Genomic DNA, 21571 nt, shown 5'->3' on the forward strand with positions numbered 1-21571 from the left:
TTAAAGAGGAAGAGACATCTATAGATTATTATTGATATCTATAGTTTTTTTTTTATTTTAAATGTACGTCTTTATGCCCTGTGCACTGCCAGTCTGCCCCTGTGTCCGATCGCGCTTGAAGCTGTTTGTTGGCACTCGCTGACTTTGTTCCCTCCTGTCTTGATCCTTGCTTGTGTTGTATTAACTCTCAGATGTTCGTCGCTTTGGACAAAAGCTAAATGAAATTGTAACACTGTATTTTTCCCCCCTGTAAAAACCTTGTGAACGATAAACACTAAAGGAATCCTAACCTAGAAACGAGCTATGCTCTTACAAACAAAATGTTGGGGGCAGCTCGGCTCGCAGCCCCTCCGGATGTGCTGTGGATTTTTAATGAGAAACTGCTTCATTATAGTGTTCATCACAGGTTTGTTTGTTTCAGAGACGAAGGAGACCTCTGCGGGTAATTCGGCTCCTGTTAAAAACCTTGTGAGTGATAAACACCGGGATTATCCGAACCTAAAAACAACCTGAGATCCTCTGCGGGAAGTCCTTTGGAGAGACACAGATTTCTTACATAAAAGTGCTTTAAATTTTACTTAAAGAATTCAGATGTAAATAAAATCCTTAAATGAAAGACATCCATTGCGCATTTTAATTACCTATATTTTAAACCTATACCTATGAACCCTGTTTTTCCTCAGGCTAACATCAGTACAGCTTACTCTTCAAACGAACATCTCAGTTGATGCTTTACTGTCTTCCTGTGATGCTTGGTCGTCTATCGTCTGCATTCTTCATCCTGATAACCTGCTCAAACAGCTCTGAATTATTCACTCTGAAGATGCACTCCCTGATTTCCACCCAGCTCATGGTTAATATATTACAACAAGGACACATCTGAAACAAATCATCGACATCGAGCCGGGAACAATTTTGTCACAGTCTATCTTTAGCTGTATTACATGATCACTATATCCAGTTGTATTGGGAGCTCAGCAGCATATCGTCACTACTAAAATCTATTCTCATATGACACTGCCAGGCCACGAGATGGATCGCTGATGGAGCAGCATCTCATTAATGACTTATCATGCGAGCATGTGAAACGGGGTAACCCTGCTCCACTGCTATAAATACTAACATAGAGGTGCCAGGCAGTGTGAACTTATCTAATCGTATCAGGGAGGGAAGTCAAATTTATCTAAGTTGTTTTTTAAGGTAAGCCCCAAAAATGGCCTCATATTGTGCATGTATAAACAGATAGACAGAATCAAGTGCGACACATTGCTGTGGACTTCATTATATGTTGGCCAAGTTCACTTTTTTAGACACTTTTTGGTCAGTATGTTTATACGACAGAGTATAAGAGCCACATTAAAGAAAAAAGAAATCGGAGATTACAAGAAAAAAGTTGTAATACTGCGAGAATAAAATCGGAATTTTATGAGAATAAATAAGAGAAGAAAGTCGTAATATTACGAGAAAAAAAGTCGTAAAAATATGGGAATAAAGTTGTAATATTACGAGAAAAAAGTCATAAAAATCCGAGAATAAAGTCGTAATATTACGAGAAAAAAAGTCGTAAAAATATGGGAATAAAATCGTAATATTACGAGAAAAAAAGTCGTAAAAATCTGAGAATAAAACCATAATTTCAGACTATTGTAAGGCTAAATATTATAATGACGGGAAATAGAAGAAGAGCAGCCGGCCGCCTGCACTAAAATGAGGAACGTGTGAAGTATAACTTCACTGTTAGGCTTGTTAATGATTACACAGGAGGCTTAACATTTTATAAGTACAGTCTATTTAACACAACTTTAGCCGGAGCTGTATTTATTGAACACACCCGGTAGCATGGAAGCATAGCATACATGTACCTCGTGAGAACATGCAAGATCTCCCAGTAATGCGCAAGCACACTAAACAGCTATACATTAGTATTGGTTTCACAAATACGAAATACTTAATCTTTCGGAAAATCAGCGCCACTTACTCAAAACTATCAGGACTCTGAAAGTGATTTTATTTGAAAATGTCTCGTGATTGTTGTCATGTTAGCGCAGGCAGCTGGCTGCTCTTCTGATGTTACCCTTCAAAATAAGATGTAGGCTAACCGTAGCCTAAAATTACGTCTTTATTTTAAACTTTCTTCTAGTAAAATTCCGACTTTATTCTCTTTTTCTTATAATCTCAGATTTTTCCTTCTTTAACATGGCCCTAATACTCCTTCTTACATTTAAGCTAATGGAGCAAAAACGCAGCTATATATAAGATAGTTCAAATTGCTGCCATGCCTTCAGTAAATAGCATTTATAGTTCCATTTAAACAGGTTATGATTTTCTAAATGTGCCACAAAGTTGGCTCTACATAGCAGCCTTCAAAAAGTGAATCTGCTTTCATTCAAAATGTCAGCCCCCTCTCTAGGATCCTAATATAAAATACCAAGCCCATGATTGAATGCACGGTTTTTATAATCATTTTCTGAACTTGTCACTCTCCAAGCTTGCCAATCTCTCTCTTGCCTTCAAGAGAGGACTAAACTCTATTGGATTAGAGGAGCTTAGGGCTAATGATTTCCCACTGTTTAACGGAATGCCATATGCTTAAAGTCAGATGACAGCTGCCTCTCAGGCCAGGAAATTCTGCAGATGTAGTGACGTAGTAATATGGGTTTAAATTGACAACTCATTGGTCACCTAAAAGTCCTAAAAACTGTACCCAGCATCCTCTTTTGTAACCTGCTGCCTGTGTTAGAACTCATTATAGGGATTTTCTTCCAATTGATTTCATAGCTGGCAAACAAATCCAGCAAGGCTTCTTGAGTTTCAGCCCCTTCAAAGATCTTGACAGGTACTTAAAAATGGCACAGGATCCATAGCACCCTTGACTTTGTTGGGGGTGGACCATGAGGACAAAAGAGGGTAACGTATAGGGCTTCTGTCTATGGTTTCCGATACAAGACCTGGAGGGGTTTAAGTGTCACTGCGTGGTCACCGGTGATAAGTAGAGTCTTTACTTCGCCTGTCTCATGGCATTGCCCTTCTTTACTTCTCATGCATAATGGAGACCGTGTTATTAATAGCTGATGGCAGGTTTTAACTGCAGCACATTCAAAGGGACCAGATGGTGTTTCTGACTCAGAGAAACGAGAAGTGGATCAATTAGCCTTCTCATACATGTTTTAAACTTGCTGTTTTTTTCCGTTCAGAACAACTTTCATCTGCTGTTATTTTATACATCAGAGGCACGCAGACAGACATTGTAAGGTTTCTGCAGGGTTAAAGGTGATATTGTCATCTGCTAAATTATGTAACAAGATTTCAACCAATGACTTCTTCAATCTACGATAGGGATACTAATGATTGCCTTGACTTTAAGCTTGTCATATGATCGGCCAGAAACAAAGATCTGTTTCCTCAGGGCACTCACAGAAATTAAGAGATAAAGATATGACAATACTTAGCCTGGCCCTGATTAAATGACTTTTTGGTGTTTAAAATAAACTACTGAAAGAAAAGTGACCTCACTGATCCATATTTATTACGAACAAATGCTTAATGACACTATTATCCACATATTATATGTGGACAAGTAGAAACAATCCCACATGTCTAAAGGAATTTAGTACTCCCAGACCTTATCACGACCATATCTCCTGTCTATTTTCTGGAGCATCTCTTTGGCCAATTTTATTCCTGGATTACAAAAGATGACATTAATATGGTTGGTTTACGTTTACAACTGAGGCTGTAGATGTAAATCTAATAAAGATTGTTGGTTTTATATATGTTTATCCACAGATTAGATTAATAATAACTCAAAACAAAGAATTCCAACGTCTGAAAATGTAGCTTTGGGACTCCTTCCTCTCATAAAATCTCATATCTTGCTTAATGAAGTAAGGAAACACAACGCAACACAAATTATTAAATAATCTAGTCTAAAGCCCCATTTAGATAAAAAGCCTTTTCCAGGGGGAGGCTTGGTAATGTAATTATTATAGATTGACTTCAACCTTGACTTAATCGTCCATTAAAGTAATGCTTGTGGGTTGCTGCACTTAAATTCTATTGTCTTTAAATGGCTCTTTAATGGGCAGTAAAAAGTAGCTCAAGTCAGTAGTTCTGTGTAGATTGATTTCTTTCAAACTGAAGGTTTGTTGTTACATCACCCAGCTGTTACCCATGAAGCTTATATATCTTTATGTAGGGATGCACGATATTATCGGCACGTTATCGGTATCTGCAGATTATGGCTTGAAAATGGGGTAAAATTTTTCTGCCGATATTTTCCGCCGATAAAACAACGTTTTAATTATGCCCTAAAAGCTATCAAGAAGAATATCAATTCCACTACAGGGGAGGCTTGATGTTCTCTGCAATAAGGTGGAAAAAACATGTGCCTAAATATCAGTATCAAAATTGGAAATCGGCGAAAAGGGTTGGAAAATATCGGCTAAAAATCCAATATCGTTCATCCCTTTTTCTAATGGAGAACCATCTGTAGATTTCCATTTCAATTTGAGCTCTTAAAAGCTAAAGACCCTTTTTAAAAACATTTTGAACCAAAGAGGAGGAACCACATCACAACACGGGCTGCTGTGGAGTTTAACTAGAAGGAAAACATTATGGCACATAGTTGGAGAACATCAAGGCAAAAGTTTTCATGCTAAACATTCGTGACAACTGCCTAAGCCAGTTGTCATCTTAACGAAACACTGATGCTCTGAGCAGGTGATGTCAGGGATGATCTCTGGATGAAGCTCTGTGTAGCTGCTTAGATAAACCAGTGTGTCATGTGAATAAAACCTGCACAGAGCATGAGTCAGAAGCAATTTTTTTAAAGAAAAGCAGTAAACAAAAATCACACCTCTTTCCATTTCAGCTGCTTGATGCTTATTTTCAGTGCCTCCAACGAGGTTTTGGCTTTGACGATATCCACCGTCACTGGTCTTCTCTTCCTCGCAAGTGAATCTTGGGTGTTTTTGGATGGATGGATGTTCACGTAGTTCCCATTAGCCTCTGACTTGCCCTGCAGTATCTTCCCCGTCCCTCTGATGTGAAGTGTCCGCTCATGCCCTCGTCTATTCAAGTTTTTCCCAGCATGAGGAGAATCCCCAGACCCTTGCAAGGAAAGATCTGAGATGTGTTTGCCACAAGAGTTCTTGTCATCTTTCTTTTTCCCCCTTTGTTTACAAGTGATGGGGGTGTTGGTTGCATCTCTGCCTGCTATGGTGATGCTGGGAGGGACAGAGGAGGGGGAGGACAGTGGGACCTGCTCCTCAGTGTCCACACCCTTCTTTTCTCCATCCTCGCCTAGTGATTTCATTTGCTCGAGTTGGACTTTAACATAGTCATCACTCATTATGCAATATGCTATGACTGTACAACAGAGTGCTATAATCAGACACTGGTGAACCAACGTTATTCTGATGTAATGTGGTACGCATTGCTAGCTTAAATGGCTAATTAAACAGTAAAAGCCATTTGCTTCTGTCAGATTATTTCCCAAACAAAGCGCGTGAGCAGACAGGAGAATAATGCTAATAGCCTTCAATGCTATGTAGCCAGTAAACGGTTAAAGAAGTACCTTTAGCTACCGTCATTTACCAGCTGTCATAAGCAACTTCAAAAGGCTAGCGGCTCCCACAAGCTGCATTTACTTAACCTATCTGCTACAGACAGAACTTGTAGCCAACGCATGAGCTAACAGGCTAATTGAAAATAGCAAAACCTACCGTTAGCATGTCAAACTTCATTAAGCTACCATATGGTCACTGGCGAAACTACCACTGAACTCATGACAGACTTTACCTCACATGTACCGTTATCTACTTCTCTAGAAGCGGCCAGCCTTATAATGATTCCCACAGTCCTCCGCTATCTCTCTGTTACCTCCCCTGTGTTGTGTTAAGCGTCAGTAGCCCCGGCAGCAGCAGAAGGCAGACCAGCCCGATGCCCAGCCTCCATCTGGTTCCATCACAGCTGATGCCGCTTTTAAATACCCTCGTAACTTCGAACTTTTAGAAGGAATATTGACCATGCCTTATCACCCATGTAATATAAACTAAATCGGGGCTCGTTCGGTGCTTATAGAAGGTACATTCAATTATGTGCTTGATATTTACTCGCCAGTATATTTGTCAACCACATAAATATATACTGTAGGTTGTAAAACCGACACCGGAAATATCACAAACGACAAAAAAACACACCAATATCAAAAGAAAACCGACTCTAGTTATGCATGTGTATTAATGTTGATTTTAAAATGGATCGTCCGTGCTGAAATTTTGTATTAACCGTGCTATGTACCTTTTAGACTGGTAACCGTTCAGAAGAAGAATTTATTTCCGACGGCACCTGAAGGCGATAAGGGGATGCCATGTTTCAGTGGCTGTGGCCACCTATATTAGCAAATATGAGCTATATGTGGTTCTGTTATACAGTATGTGTGAGATAAACAAAACAGTTGTTTATGTTCATTGGGTAAATGTTGATTTATTTCATAATTATATTAAAATGTATTCAGCATGTGGCAGGAAGTGACTAGTTCAATGCAGACAAACATTTTCAAACATATTTTTGTTATAAAATTTGATTTAATCTTTTAATGAAACAGAACAGAACAGCTGGAAAAGGTTAGGTATGAAGGTACTTGTAGCCTTGCAAAGGGAGGTCAGAGAAAGCAGTAATATGATGCAGATCAGCCTCTTCCAAAAGGAACTTTTTATTTAGAAAATAGTTATAAAAATTGCTACATTTCTCCAATCTTACTAAGAGAAACTTTAGGGTCGTATTACATTAAAATGATGAGTACAATTATTGTCACGATGTTGTCAAATGGTATGACCTTGAAACTGCTGTTGTCTGTTGTGTCTTTTGTTTTAATACTTGAGTAATGTTTTGTTCTTCTAATCCCTCTTGCTCTACGTTAAGAATAGTATTTTCTCTGAATGCGGTAACGAAAAAACATGCATGCTGACAAATGTGATGTACCGGTACTTCTATCTTTGTGAGGACCCATACTCATTTTCAACATGCAGAGTGAGGACCATTTGAAAAACGAGGACATTTTTAAGAGGCTTATTAGATCGAATAAGATTTTTAGTTAGAGTGAGGGTTGTTGAAAGGTATATAGATGGGAGGGTTAAGGTTAAAATTAAGAGCTGAGGATTGGATTATGTAAACGGGGGTCCTCACAAAGGAAGAAGTACAAGCATGTGTGTGTGCGAGTATGACACAATAAAGGGATTGTGCTTCTGCTCTGCTTGAAGCACAAAACAGACATTATGCGCACATTTCCAGTTAAAATTTCACAGAAGCCGTCTTCAATAGATGGTTATTAATATCAAAGATGAGTGCTTGGAATTCTAGGTCATAGGGAGGAGAAGGTTTGCTGGAGTGCATGATCAGAGCAACACCCCAAACACAGCGAGCTGATGTCAAAGATTTAATGTCTAGATATGTGAACCAAAAGACAAATTTTCAAGAATCACGTGATATTAAGGATAGTAGAAACAGAAAAGCTAATTGATTCTTCATTTAAACTCTTAAATTTAAGTGAAAATAGTCCTCAGTTTCCTGTTATGTCTTGTTTCGACTGGTTTTATTGATTTGGTTTGGACTATCTTTGTTCATGAAGTCACTGACGTCTTTTCTCAGTCGGTGTTTGCATGTATCCATTTCCAAGTTTCTGAAAATCACATGTCACATCTACGGTTTTAAAAATAGTCTTATTGACCTGCCTTTTGCAGAAGATATTGTCTTGCAGAAGGATATAGACCCGCCTTACAACCCCAGAGGCATCTCGTCTACCTACATCCAGTTCATCAAGTTCAGGTTCTTCTGTGTCCTTCATGGTATCACCTCCTCCAGAGGAGAATGACTCAGGACATTTCGAGTGTTTTCAGTCAGGAGACTGTAGATCTGATCTAACTGCTGAAGAGATAGCTCCCTCTAGTCAACCAAGAGTAGTACTATATGGCCAGTACTACCGCAGAAGCATGATTTTTGTGAATATACCTACCATTTAATGATTGCCCTTTCGATGAAAATCTCATAGAGGGGTCGGCAGTTGACACAGGATTCGGGCCTGTCAGGACAAGCCCAGGGCCGAAAGAGGGCTGCAAAAATCACTGTAAGGGTCCAGAGCAATTGATTTGCAGGTTGCACACAGATCCAAGGAAGGATGTATTGTCAAATATAAACCTTACACTAATCAAGAAATAATCACAGATTGTTAGAAAATACTTAATAAAAATGTGTGGGTATATAACCAACAACTTGTAAGTCATTGGAAGGGAATATTTGGAATAAGGACCAGCTTGTGAAAGGGCAAAAACGCAGACCACCACCACCACCTCAAAAACATGACATCAATACCCAAGTTTTCAGCATTGCACTTTCTTAAAGGATAACTTCGGGATTTTTCAACCAAGTAGTTGTTGCAGGAAGAAGGAGAGAGGAGTGAGAGAAGACGAGGACGGAGAGGGAGAAGTGCCGTTTGTTGTGTTGGAGTACAGAAAGTGTTGCTCAGTGCTATCTAAAAGATTGTCATGGCTGAAGATTTATCTGATTTCTACAATTCACTCCTCTCTCCTTCTTCTTGCAACAGCTACGGTCTTGCGCGAGATTTCAGCGCGAGACTTCTCCGTGAGCGAGACTTGGTTACAGACAACAACAGAGAGCTGAGGACGTATGCCCAGTGCCCCGTTTAATTACATTGTATCTCATTTCGCGGCTGCCGGCCGGTGCTCCCTCCCTGAATACTGGACCGATTTCAATAATTGTTGTCTCCACGAGTCACTTACACACAAACACGTGGGAAAATAGGGTCTAGGTTGAAAAATCCCGAAGTTATCCTTTAAACCCACGAGGGAGTGATCAGGTCCTAACTGCACCAGAAATTCTAACTGTGTTGTTTGTGTGCCGGTGCATTGTTGGGGTCTTATGAATAGACCCCAATTATCGGCCAGGCCAATTATCGGCGCCGATATTCGGCATTTTGATGCATATCGACATCGGCCTTTTTTTTTTTTTTTTTAATTTTTAATTTTTTTTTTAATCTGACGGCCAATAAGAGTTCATTTCTTTGCAAATTTTGTTTTATTTACTTTATAAAACTTCAGGAAGTTATGTATTTATTTATTTAAATTTTCAGTTAACTTTATAATAGATGCTGCTGGAACGTTAAGTGTTGGAGTTTGTATTATTCAAAATTTTGACGCCAACATTTTAACTTTTACTGCAAATGAATATCGGCTCCAAATATCAGTTATCGGCCTCCTTGAATACTAATAATCAGTATCAGTATCGGCCCCGAAAAAACCATATCGGTCTATCTCTACTTATGAACACTTTTTATGATCTTCAACTGAAGTTCCTCACATGCAAGTGGAAAGACGGGGCTGGTATGTGTGTAAGAGAAAGAAACACCTTCTACTGCGACAACAAACACTGTAATGGATGCCATATATGCACCAATGACAAAGTAAGAACATTCCAGAAAAGGGAGGGAAATTATCGGCAGCACTTGAGGATTTCTTGTGTTTATTCATGGATTACATGTTCATATAATTTCAATCATGTCTGATTGTCCTTTACAACTTCAGCCTGTTAGGTTCATTTGTATACATTATCAGTATTGGATCAATACTACGCAGGGCATTTCAGTTTTACCTACATGAATCCATCAATTTATCTTACCTCTGCTCCGCATTGAGATTCATGTACGCACAGGGAACAACAATATTCAGCTAATATTTACAGTTGTACAAAATCTTTCACGCCAGGTCAGAGTTTGACGTTCTGTCCGGATGTCTCGAGATTATTCTATGAAACTATTTTAAAAACTAAGTAATAAGTTCACACATTATGTAACACATTAAGTTATAGGCAGTGCCCTGAGAATATTATGTCTCAACAGATGAATGTGCTTCTCAAGTGATGCATTAAAAAACAAGAGCATAATGGGAGAGAGTCTATCATCTGCTGCTTCATATTGTATGTTCAGTATTTCACAGTTTCCTGTTTTGTTATTCACAGTTAACGCAGCATGAAAATATATTAATAGCCACCTCTCTCTAATACATTTTCAGGAGTACTGAGTGTTAGAGATTTTCTTCCACAGTAATGTCTTCAGGTTGTTAAGGACTAGTGAGTGATGCACCTCCATCTGGCTCGCCAGGCCGCTGAGTGTCACACAGGTGCGTAGCTGCTTTTCCAGATCCCCACGGAGGTCTGAAGGTGCTCCAAAGAGCAGATAATCCTGCAGCAGCACACAAACCTTCGCCAGATTGGGCTGCACAACCTCAGTGTTACACTGCTTCACTAGTCGGTCGCAGGTGGCCGTGCAGTCCTGGCCGTAAGTACAGTCTGCGTTCGTCTCACATCGCCGGCCCCTTAAATATCCCCGCACGACTGCCTCGGACGCCACGCTGCGCAGGTTGGCCATCTTGCAGTCGTACTTTGTGTTGTACCCCACGTGGCGGGGGCTGGCGTCACATATGAGGAAACTCCCGTAGGAGCCGTGGAAGACCTCCTCCACGAACTCCAGCAGGCCGATGGTGATGCGAGCCCTGCGAGGCCAGGACGGCGCCAGCCAGTGGTTCAGGCTGGAGCTCAGGGCCTCGGGGACCAGAGCCTGCAGGTAATGAGGGATCTCCAGCCTGTAGAGGGAGCTGTGGCCCACACGTTCGGTCACATACAAGTCCCCACAGAAGCCCAGCAGCTTGGCGGTGTGCTCCTTCTCCTGCAGCGCCACCATCAGGAGGAACTCATTAATTTGGAGGAGAGCCCAGATCGACTTGGCCTCTGCTAGAGACACTTTGCCATCCTGGTTGACATCAGCGAGAGTGATGACCCTGTCCACTAAGGTGCTCAAAGAGGGCTGCTCACCAAGGTTCGCCTGCAAAAAGGAGGTTGACAAAAATAAGTCAAACAATGACAGCAATATTGATGATTTATGCAGGTGTTGCATGTATCTTTTATGATGCAATAACCTTGAGGAAACTGTGCAGCATCTCTTTAAATTCATCCATAGAGGTTCCACGAGTGGGTTTGTCAAATAAGGTCATCTCCTGTCTCAGCACAGAATCCGGAGCCCCTTCGATCTTCACTGGATCCTCAATACCACACTTTATGACGACAGGCCGCTCCTTCCACAGTCCACTGTACACCTGCAAGTACGACAATGTGAGACAGTCAGAGAAGAGAGAATACAGTATGTATGTCTGCTTGGATGTGTGGGACACAAGCATTGATTTAACACAAGTGGAAAAAGTGCAAAGAACTCTGTACAGGTTTGTTCTACCTGCAGCAGTTGAATAAATGTGCACTGCTTAAATATTTTAGATGGAGGAAAAAGTGTTCTGCAGAAAACCTGACATGAGTCATATCTGATGCTAGAGGTAGTCCTGTGCTGCTAAATTTAGGGTAACATTTTCGAATATTTTTATGGATCAGCCCTGAACTTCCTGCGTCCACGGTTGGCTCCGGGTTGTAACTGTTGATTTTCTTAACTGACAGTTGCTTTCCTTTTTAGACTGTTTGCCTTCATCTGAGCGTCAAATTTGTTTCTTTTTCACTTATTTTTGAAGTTTTTCTCGAATATTGTCTTGTAAATAGATGTCTGTTAAGTCACTACACACACAGTAGTGATTGAGCCTATGGCCCACTGATGAAAGCCTTTGCATTTGCAGAATAACAGACCGGGTGTCTGTGGCAGCTTTCATGGAAAAAATCACAATTGGCGCCCAGTCAGTGACGTGTTTTCCATCATCCAGCAGTGGTTGGTCTGCCAGAGAGGGTAGGCGGAGCTAAGCGGCTGCTTGCGAGTAAACAGTAATCTGCTGTGGCTGTAGTGGCCGTTTGACCAAAAATTCAATCACAGTGCCACTGATGCATCATGGGGATGTGGTGTACGCAGGCAAAAGAAGTACATTGTCTATTCAAGGACGTGCGTTTCTTATAGTTAATTATTTTCCCAATAAACAAGCAAACAAAAGAACAAAGAAATCATGGCTCCTGCTGCCTCTCTTGCACTGGTTAAAAATCATAGGCCCGCCCAGGTGCATGCTGGTCCTCAGGTGCCCACAGTGTTACCCTAAATTCCAAACAAAACAAAACAAGATGCAAAAACTAAATATACTAAACGGAAAAAAGGACGTCTTTCCTCGCCAATGTGCCAAATGTTGCTAAGTGCTACTCATGGTGGTTCACGTTGGGCCTCTCTTTAAATAACATAACAAAGAGTCGGTCTAGACCTGCTCTTTCTGTAAAGTGTCTCCACATAATTAGGCTTATGATTTGGCGCTATACAAATAAAATTTGATTGATTGATTGATTAAACAAAAAATAATAATTAAACTAAAAAAATAACTACCGTGGACGTCACACATGCAACACTGTCTGGATATCTGGGAAGTGTGCTCCTGTAATTACCGTTTATCGCCATAGGTGCCGCCAAAGAGAAGATTGCACATTGAATATTTAAAGGCCTTTGTAATATTTAAAAGTCATAAAGAAATAAAGTTCTGCCAACATTACAGAAAAATGAAGGTGATTCTTGTAAGTAGGTTTACATGTATCAGCATGAGGAAAATAAAAGCATTAATATGAACGTAACTTCTGAATGTTTTCTTTAGTTAGTGTTGGTTTCTTTTACCTGATAGGTGGAGGAGGTGGACATGCAGCGCTGCAGAGTCAGAGTCCTCTGGTCGCACAGAGCCTTGCACGACGAGCCTGATATTATGCCTCTTCTATAGTGATCACACTGCAAAAGACAACCACAAATGCATCACATTAACCACAGGGAACACGTGCACCTAGCAGTGTTTCATCCACTTACAAGTTTAATATTCATGCATCAAGCATTTTATGAATTTTGTTTCCCTCTGAGGTCTGTAAACAATCACCCAAACATCTGCAGAGAAAACTTGTGGAGAGGCAACTAGAGGAAGAAACTGTTCTTCTTCCTCCTGTACTATGTGGCAGAAAGTGCATTTGCTCAACTAACGTGGGCGACGCCTGCGAGCCAGTTCAGGCGGGCAACTCGAGCTGCACACTTGACATGTGTCACTCTCCACAATCACCTGACACACTTCCTCCCAATGTGGTGGTCTACTTATGCTGCAAGGTTTCCACCACTTCATTCCACGTCATTTCCACCACTGCCCTGCACGAGTTCTGTGCTTATCTTACACTTTCAGCCTCACCACCACCCCACCACCCACCTGCAGGCTCCAGCTAGAGCGGTTTGAGATATTATCTCACCACTCCTCAAATTTCTGCATGTAAAATAAATCTGCGAGGAGGTCAGAGCCTCAACGGCAAACACAAGCTATGTTACAAACTATTACAAACGTGACCTCTCTGACTGAAATGTACCTACAGATTTTAGGTATGTGTAACTATTTGTGCCACTTTCACTTCTTTTTTATGTGAGGAAAATGCTGCTCTTTTTTCTCCACTACAATTATATGACAGATTCAGTTGCTAGTTTTTAAGTTCAAACACAACTCCAAATAAATACCAATATTGCTTCTTATTTGCTGGGTGAAAAAACGGCCCTCAAGTCGGCAAAAAATAGCAATTAATTCTTCTTTAAAGCTCCTGTGAGGAACTTTCGGTTTACGTTGTTTTTGGCGCCCGTAACGCTTACCTCTTTGCTGATTTTGTCCGGTACATGTTTAAGTGGTGGCTTTTAAACAGCTGCTTTCTTTAAACAGTCATATGTATCACTCATTTTTAATCCTTGCCCTGGAAAATGTAAAGAAAGGCAGCGTGCAGCGGTTTCAGGCATTAAAGGATCAATATGTAACATTGACAGCTAGCGTCTAAAAAGGGTACTGCAGTCCAAATTCAAAGTATTGGAGATCATGGTCTCCCCCCGCCCCTTCCTCCCCAGATTTTAATGTTAGCCTTTCCTGCTTCAGCGCTCCAACCCAGGGCTGAAGCTGCCGCTAGCTTCTGGGCTAACTCCCGTCACTTTACACGTACAGCAGCGAGCAGGAAGCATGACATGGGAGCGCGGCTTCAGTCTTGAGGAGTTGAGGCTTTATTACACTGCCTTACTGTACAGTCGTTCTGTTGTTTTCAGTTACCGATGACACTCTCCGCCGATCCACATTCACTCTCGTAACTCATGTGCACACACTCACTTCCTGTCTCTTTCACTCACTTGCTCCACAACCCACGCTCGCTCACTCAGCTATTCCGAAACAGAGCTACGCTTCTAGTACAACGGGAAGCTCACGTGGGTTGCCAGGTTGAGGACGCTGAACCTAATCAAAACGTGCGCTTTGACAATGACAAGCAACGAGTCCTGTGCGGCAATTTGTTTCATATCTGGCAACCCGGGGTGGCGAAATGTGAAGCGGGCGGGATCGCTCACGCCAAAACACAGTGCCAGTATTTCAACCTAGCACGTTTCCTTAATCTCTAATGAAATATCATGGCCATTTTATGACAAGTTCCAGTTAATATATTACATATTGTTCCTTTCATCTTGTCGCTGATGGTGTGGTTTGATTTGTAGGTCATGAAGAGTCATCAGAATCATGACCAGCGAAAAACTCCTCACAGCAGCTTTAAGTTTAAGTTACCCATAAACAAACATTTAATGCCCCTGCCAAGGTATCAAAGTTTAAGTTGGAAACCTTGAGGCCCACAGAAGAGGTCATTTTTTGTGGTTTGCAGTACTATATAAACTTTGCAGCCTGCTCATTAAGTTCATGCCTCTTTAGCATGTAAAGCCACCAAAGTTTTTCTCCCTCTGAGCAGACACAATCCTGGTAATCCTTCACCCCAAACCAGCAGGTTACTGCAAGATCTTTACAGACACACGCCCCCTCACTGTGCCTCCCCTCCCGGGTTCAGAGCGGTCATGTTCAGGAGTAGTCACCAAAAACACAAGCAGCAACAGGAAAAGTTCACACCTCTTAACTACTCATTGTACTCTCATTAAATGTGTCCTTGTAATCATGTTAGCATTTATTCATGACATCGCTCGAAACTGAGGCACACAAACTGTTAATCCACTGTTGCGCAGAATGGATTGTTTGTTATAATGAGGTCACAGCATTGATCTTTCATTATGCATGGCATCGTGTTTGTCAATGTCTCATTAAATGTCAGCGCCTGCTCTGGTCTGTCAGTCGAAACGGCCGGGTTAGGCAGGAGAGACGTTCAGCTGTAGGCTGTATCTTTACGCAGCATCAAAGGGCATGTGTGAAGGAAGGGGTCGACCCGAGCAGCAGGAAGGACAGACATCCAGTCCAGTTGTTCTGAAGTCTTGCACATTATTTAGGTGTCTGTGAATTTCACTGCAGCAGCTGGAACATTTTTTGTCTAGCTTGTTCTGTTTCTGCTTCAGAGTTATCTGCTCTTCTCTGACACAACAACAACCTGGTTTCAAATCCAGCCCAAACATAGTCAGAAAGATGTTTTTAAAAAAGTGCTGGAACAGTTTCATCCAGAAAGTCCTGCATCAGTCGACGCTGCATGTTCTTTTTCTAGGTTCAAAACAAATCACTGCTGTATTGATTTGCATGTGTGCTTTTATAGCTTCCCCCATGTTGAATTTGTATTTCCTGTTTGCATCTTGTACTCAACCAAATCGATGTAAGAGGTCACACATGAACTGAAATCTAATCTCAGCCATTTAGCAGCGACAAATAACACCTTTTAATTCAGTAACATGATATTTAATCAATGACCGCAGTCAGAGACGGCCGCACAGCTGGCTCCTGGCCTTTCCGTTGCACGCTCATGAAGTTATGAAATTTGCTGTCATAATATTGAGAGTGTATACGTACAATGACCATATGGCAGACGTGCCCTCGGCAGAGCTCGGAGTATGAGGCGTACTGCATGTAGATGACCCAGCTGGCGATGAGGATGCCGAGCCATGCCAGGAGAAGGTACTTCACCTTGATGGCTGGGAGACGACTCTGTAGGTGGGGGTAAGAAAAAGGGACAGACAAGGAGGGCAACTGATCATAAAAATACATCGACACCACGGCCATTAAAAGATATGCATTGGTGATGGAAGTATTCAGCTCATTTATCTAATAAATAAATATAAATATACTACTTTATAAGTATTCTGTAATTACAATGCTGATGCAAGTAGCCAACAATATTGCACTTTAAAATGACGTGGACGTTAGGACAGTACAGTGCAGTAAATGTATAATTGTACTAGAGCTGCAACTAAGGATTACTTTCTTTATTCATTATTCTGCAAACAGTTTAAAACCAAAGACTTTTAAATGACAACAAGAAGCAAATCCTTAAATTAAACAGGCCGGAACCAGGAAATGATCGGGTTTTCATTTCGACTTTAAACAGCACTAGAATGATTAATCGATGATCAAAGTATTTGGTGATTCGCTAGACACGTCAATCAATCGTGGCAGCTCTAAAATATACAGTGCTACTTTCCACCACTGAGGCCTACACAATAACAAATGAATGAGCAGATGGACACTTGACCTTAGGATGCACAGTTGTCATGCATGTATACCGGGCTCGTGCCGTAGTTTGACATGCATGCAGACAGTGTGGATCCTGTGTTAGGATAACAAAGGCAGACTGACATCATGCCCGTCTTACCTGCAGACCTTTGGACAGGGGGCAGAAGAGCACCAGATGCACCAGTCTCCGCAAAGCCCTTGGCATCATAAGCGACTTTGTGAGGATGAGGTGCAGCGAGAAACCAGAGAACCCTGTCTGATCACATCTTTACTGAAAACCTGCGCCATGCGTCGCAAATAACCGAAAGCAGCCTAATTATTAAACGCAGCGTGTGCCATATTTCCTCAACTCTGTGTGATATTTTACTGCGAAAACGCCCCGGGGTTGACACAAAGCTCAATCTCTATGGCGTGTAATCCTATTTGTCAACACAAATCACTGGCCGGAGAAAAAACACTCGTCCTTGAAATTGTGCGATTTCACATTTTAGCTCCATATGCGCCACATTAATTTGCGTTACATCCCGGAATTAAAGACCTCCTCCTCCTGCTCGGTGTCCAGCCGCGATCACCAGCAAAGCCGGTTAATGCAAAAACGGTTTCTTCATGATCTCAGATAAAACTGGACAAAAATGTGACAGAAATAGAAAACGCATCTCCCGAGGAGCACACACAACCTCTGTTTCCCAGCGACTCACCACTGCGCTCCTTTAAAGGGGAAGGTGTGAGCTCTCAGCTGTGAGAGGATTTTTATACCGCCGACTTAAAACTCGCCTGTGCTTCCTGTTCGCCTCTCCCTTTTAGGAGAAACACAGGCTGCTACAGACCCCGTGTTATTGTACTACAAGTCGGCCAAAACAGTTGAGAATAAACACGCATACAAAAAAAACACTTAACAATTTAACCTATTTTACAATAATTAAAAAGTACGACAATTTCCTGCATTATATTGTTTATTTTCATGTCACTGCTATCTCTATTTGCTATTTTAGGCGAGGCAACACAATACATAATTTATTTATAAAGCACCATTCATACACAGAGCATTAAGAGCTTTAAATAAAATATGACACTAGGCAAAAATAACATTAAAATACCAAAAAGCCAGGTTCGCATGTTTTGTCCAAAGGAAATAAAGGAAGTTTTATGATATTTACCTGGATTATAACCTGTATGTACCTGCATTTACCTCACAAGCAGAGAAGTAATATGCCAGCTTACTAACTTGACTGTTGTTTATATTGAAGCACAGCTGAATATCACTGGCAAATAAGTGAAATGTAACACTTCATATTAAAAATGATTAAAGCTATAACTGAGCCTTTATCAAATAATGATAAGCTTTATTTATATAGCTCCTTTAAACATACACATACAAACATACAATACCACAATGTTCGTGCAAAAACAGCAAACGTATAGAAATTAATTAAAAATAATTAAAAAGATTAAAAAGATTTTGCCATTTGTGTGTTGGGAGAATTAATTTTTTTTAAATCTACTTATTTTTATTGTTTCTGTAAATCTAATTCATTTTAATTCATTTATTATAGTTTAATAAATGCTATATGTCTGTTTATATGTCTATGACAGCACTGCAATACATATAGATTTATTTTTCTTGTATATAAATTTATAGTTTAGTTTTTTTATTTCATTATTTGTAACTTTACAAAATGTTAAAATGCAATAAACTTTGTTAAAAAATTATTTAAGAATATGTACAGAAAATGCAACAAGTGGCTACAGTAAAAAAATACATATATAAATAAAGATAGCATTAATATGCATTATAAAAATGTGTTGTTCTTGTTAACTAAGTAATACAAAAGTGTATAGATGTAAAATGCTTTCGGACAGTTCCTCCAAGCAAACACATCTCCAGATGGCTTCAGCCCTCTTGCTCCATGACTTGGCTCTACACTGTCAAGACAAATCAGAATGAAACATTTAAATATGTTTAAAAATCCTACATTCATCAATCTTTTACCAGACTTCAATAATCAAATCTGTCGGTAAACTACATCACTTCAAATCCCACTGGTGTAGGTATTGAAGGCAGATGGGGCAGAGGCAGTGTACACCTTTTGTTCTCTGCCACCTCATGACACAGGCTCGACACAGTGTCGGACTGCAACGCCTCAAGGGGCACGTCGGACAAGAGCAGAGGAAAAAAAGATGCAAATAATCACCAAGTCAGCACGAACTCTCTCCCTTACCAAGCAAGTCTGCTGCTGCTCCACAGGTTTGTCTGGTCCATCAGAGGTGCAGCCTGGGCCTCTATTGTTGTAAAAGCAAGTTATTGCAGATCTGAGACAACCTCAAAACCAGTAAACAAGACAGAACATTAACATTAACTTAAATTTAAAGCGACATAGCTAAAAAAGTAAAAGGTTGCAGAATAATTAAAACCAAACTTTGATGCTCTCATGTTGCTTGAATCACCAGAACATAATCCAAAAATGTGATCAAGCCTCACTCACACAGTGAGCAGGACACTGCCATTCTACTGTGACAGATAGGATTCATGTTTCTGCTATAAATAAACAGTATGGATTACCACTGACTGTAAATTCACTGGATTACACCGGTGTCATTGTAAACTGAATATCTGGCCCGGTTCCTTACCCAAAGTCCAGCACACAGTGGAAATCGAGCCATCGTGAGCCAGTGACTTACTGTCTGCCCACTTTTTGCACAACACAGACACTGCAGTCAGAGTTGAGTCTCAAGGGGCAATTTTAACCCTACTGATGAGTTAAATATCAAGAACACCAAATACCATTCTCTCAATGTCTGAGAACAGCTCCTCATGAGGGCAAATCCATGCTTCTTCTGTTTGTGCATGTACCTGCAGGAACAAGAGCAATACATGAGAAGTCAGAGGAGACGGTACTACAATGTAAAATCATAACCGTTAATATATCTTTACATACTAGCAGTCACTGTCCACGGGTCCATTAATGTCCGGTATCCAAAAAGCAGAGCTGAAGGCCACATCTATAAAAGAAAAATGAATTCACACACATTATTCTAAAGCGGGAATCAAACACAGGGCATTAAGGTCACGCATGGCTCGCTAAAAGATGGTTCAATCTAATGTAAGGAATTCATCGGTCATTAGAAGTCCTCTTCTAATATCCTATTTTTTTTGCTTTTATTTATTTACTAATCTTTTATTCTGCTTACTGTTCCAAACCTTTCATCTGTTTTATTTCCTCTGATGTGATGTCGTCTTCTTATAATCTTTTGTATTGCTTCATTGCTTTAAGTGCCTTTCCTTGGTCTACCTGTCTTATCGCTTTTATTTGCATTTATTCTTTTTGACCTTTTGCCTTGGCATTGTGTTTTTGCCTTTTGTTTAACTTTTCCAGACTGCTCTCTGTGTGGCCTGACTGTTGACTGATTATTCTGTCATCTCCCTTAGTTCCCTGAGTTTTAACTTTGTCTGTAAAAGCGATTTGTAAACATGTGCTTTGAGAGGTGCTATATAAATAAAGTAACTTGTTAAACCTTTGAAATAAAAATAATAAGAAACTATGACACACTGGCTTTGAAAGTTGGAGTTATTTACTGTCACTTCTTGCCTGACAAAAATGATACTGTTGCTGGCTTTTTATTTCAAACAAAACCAGATCGATTTTCTGTCAAGTACTTTATTAAAAATACATGAATTGAATATGAAGTTGATGGTGGTTTGGAACCATTTTGGGGCAATTCTGCAACTTTTTTTTGCAGAGCTGCAGAACGGATAATCTGGTTATTTTAAGGCAATGACAGCCCAAAATGTGCAGGTTCCTGCTTCTCGTTTCTTTCTGGTTTTCTTCCTCTTCTAGGATAGTTAAATGAATATATTTGGGTTGTGTACTGTTGGTATGGTAAAACAAGGTTCTTCAACTTGGGTTTGTGTTTGCAATTTGAATTTATAGACATTTTCAACAGCAAATTATTAATTTATCTATCCGCAAATAATAACTAGTGCAACAAATCTTAAATTGTAGCACATCACTATGCACTCAAGTGTTATAATAAGATTAAAAGCCAGGTGGCCGTCACCAGGGGGCGACAGACGGGAGTATGAGTGTGCCAGCAGATTAGAGGTAGTAATGTTGTTTTGCCCCTATTTTGGCACTAATGGAAACATTTCTCCCCAAATGTTGGTCAGAGGAAATTATACCTAAACTGTATACATATTTTTTTAAACAATATCCCGCTTTTTACTGTCACCTCAGAAAAGAATTGGCGCCTATTAAGATACATGCAAGCTCGTTTATCCAATGTAGGTTTGGCAGGTTCTGACAGGAACGCTCCAAATGTCAAGCAAGCTGCCACACCCATGTAACACACCAGTGAGTGTGCGTACGTGTATAAAAAATAGGGATATTAGACTAATGTAGGATCTAAACGTGAAATTGTGTATTTTAATTGTGATTAAATTGTTTATATGAACTTGAAAAGCCTGTAACCTAAAATAGCCTGTTGCTTGCCACGTGGAAGGAAGGCTGCACAAAAGCAGGAAACTATTTATCAAATACAAGAAACAACACATGATGCGAGTATTTCTCTGAAATAGACATCGACTGTGATTAATTTAACATAAATATTGTTAAATATTGGGACACAGCTAAGTGGACATTCGCAGACGCCCCGAGTAGTATTCAAGTCTATGCAAGTTTCTAAATTATGAAACACGTGATTTTTTTTTTTTTAGCGTTAACATATGGTACTTAATTGTAAAATACAGGCGTAATGTATTGATAATGTCTCATACTCATACTCACCATTTTGCCTTCGCAGCAGTTCCCTGGTGGTGAGCAGAGAGAAGCGAGAAGGTCGATACAGGAACACTTGTTGTGCAACTACGGAAACCGAGGGTGACCAAACCTCATCTGCTTCGCGAACAGACCGGAGGCTTTAAATAGCACATGTACTGTATATCCCTTTCCTCCGCCTTTGCAAATCAGTGACTCCTTTATAAAAACCCTTAATGTGCCTATAGTGCCAAACAATTCTTTTGTGAGAACATTTTATGATATATTTTGGTTCATCTGAGTTTGTGTGTGTGTGTGGTGTAAATGAGCCAAATATTCATATATCTATTAACCGGG

General features: G+C 40.3%; 2 protein-coding genes, 1 long non-coding RNA gene and 1 other non-coding gene across 4 annotated transcripts in view; all 4 read right to left on the minus strand.

The window, feature by feature from the left end:
• The window catches only part of ttll11 (tubulin tyrosine ligase-like family, member 11), a 31726-nt gene extending 26376 nt beyond the window's left edge, over positions 1-5350 (minus strand). The window contains exon 1 of the mRNA XM_069673419.1: positions 4856-5350. Coding sequence (XP_069529520.1) covers positions 4856-5350 — 495 coding nt within the window. The remainder of the gene's footprint in view (positions 1-4855) is intronic.
• A 4170-nt stretch (positions 5351-9520) lies between these two features.
• dipk1b (divergent protein kinase domain 1B) lies at positions 9521-17112 on the minus strand. The gene is made up of 5 exons (XM_069673183.1): positions 16603-17112; positions 15804-15938; positions 12653-12760; positions 10989-11165; positions 9521-10894 (listed from the first exon to the last, which is right to left on the minus strand). The coding sequence occupies exons 1-5, from the start codon at positions 16669-16671 to the stop codon at positions 10082-10084; spliced, it is 1302 nt and encodes a 433-aa protein (XP_069529284.1). The 5' UTR covers positions 16672-17112; the 3' UTR covers positions 9521-10081.
• Positions 17113-18215: 1103 nt separating this feature from the next.
• Positions 18216-21305, minus strand: LOC138601894 (uncharacterized). The gene is made up of 5 exons (XR_011309184.1): positions 21245-21305; positions 19400-19463; positions 19246-19314; positions 18683-18743; positions 18216-18386 (listed from the first exon to the last, which is right to left on the minus strand). It is a non-coding gene; the product is annotated as an uncharacterized lncRNA (long non-coding RNA).
• On the minus strand, positions 18506-18616 carry LOC138602480 (small nucleolar RNA SNORA17). The gene has a single exon (XR_011309203.1). It is a non-coding gene; the product is annotated as a small nucleolar RNA SNORA17 (small nucleolar RNA).
• Positions 21306-21571: the final 266 nt, after the last annotated feature.

Source organism: Semicossyphus pulcher, unplaced genomic scaffold (genome assembly GCF_022749685.1).
Source record: "Semicossyphus pulcher isolate SPU_LCO1_2020_fin unplaced genomic scaffold, fSemPul1.0.p SCAF_22, whole genome shotgun sequence".
Lineage (NCBI taxonomy): Eukaryota > Metazoa > Chordata > Actinopteri > Labriformes > Labridae > Semicossyphus > Semicossyphus pulcher.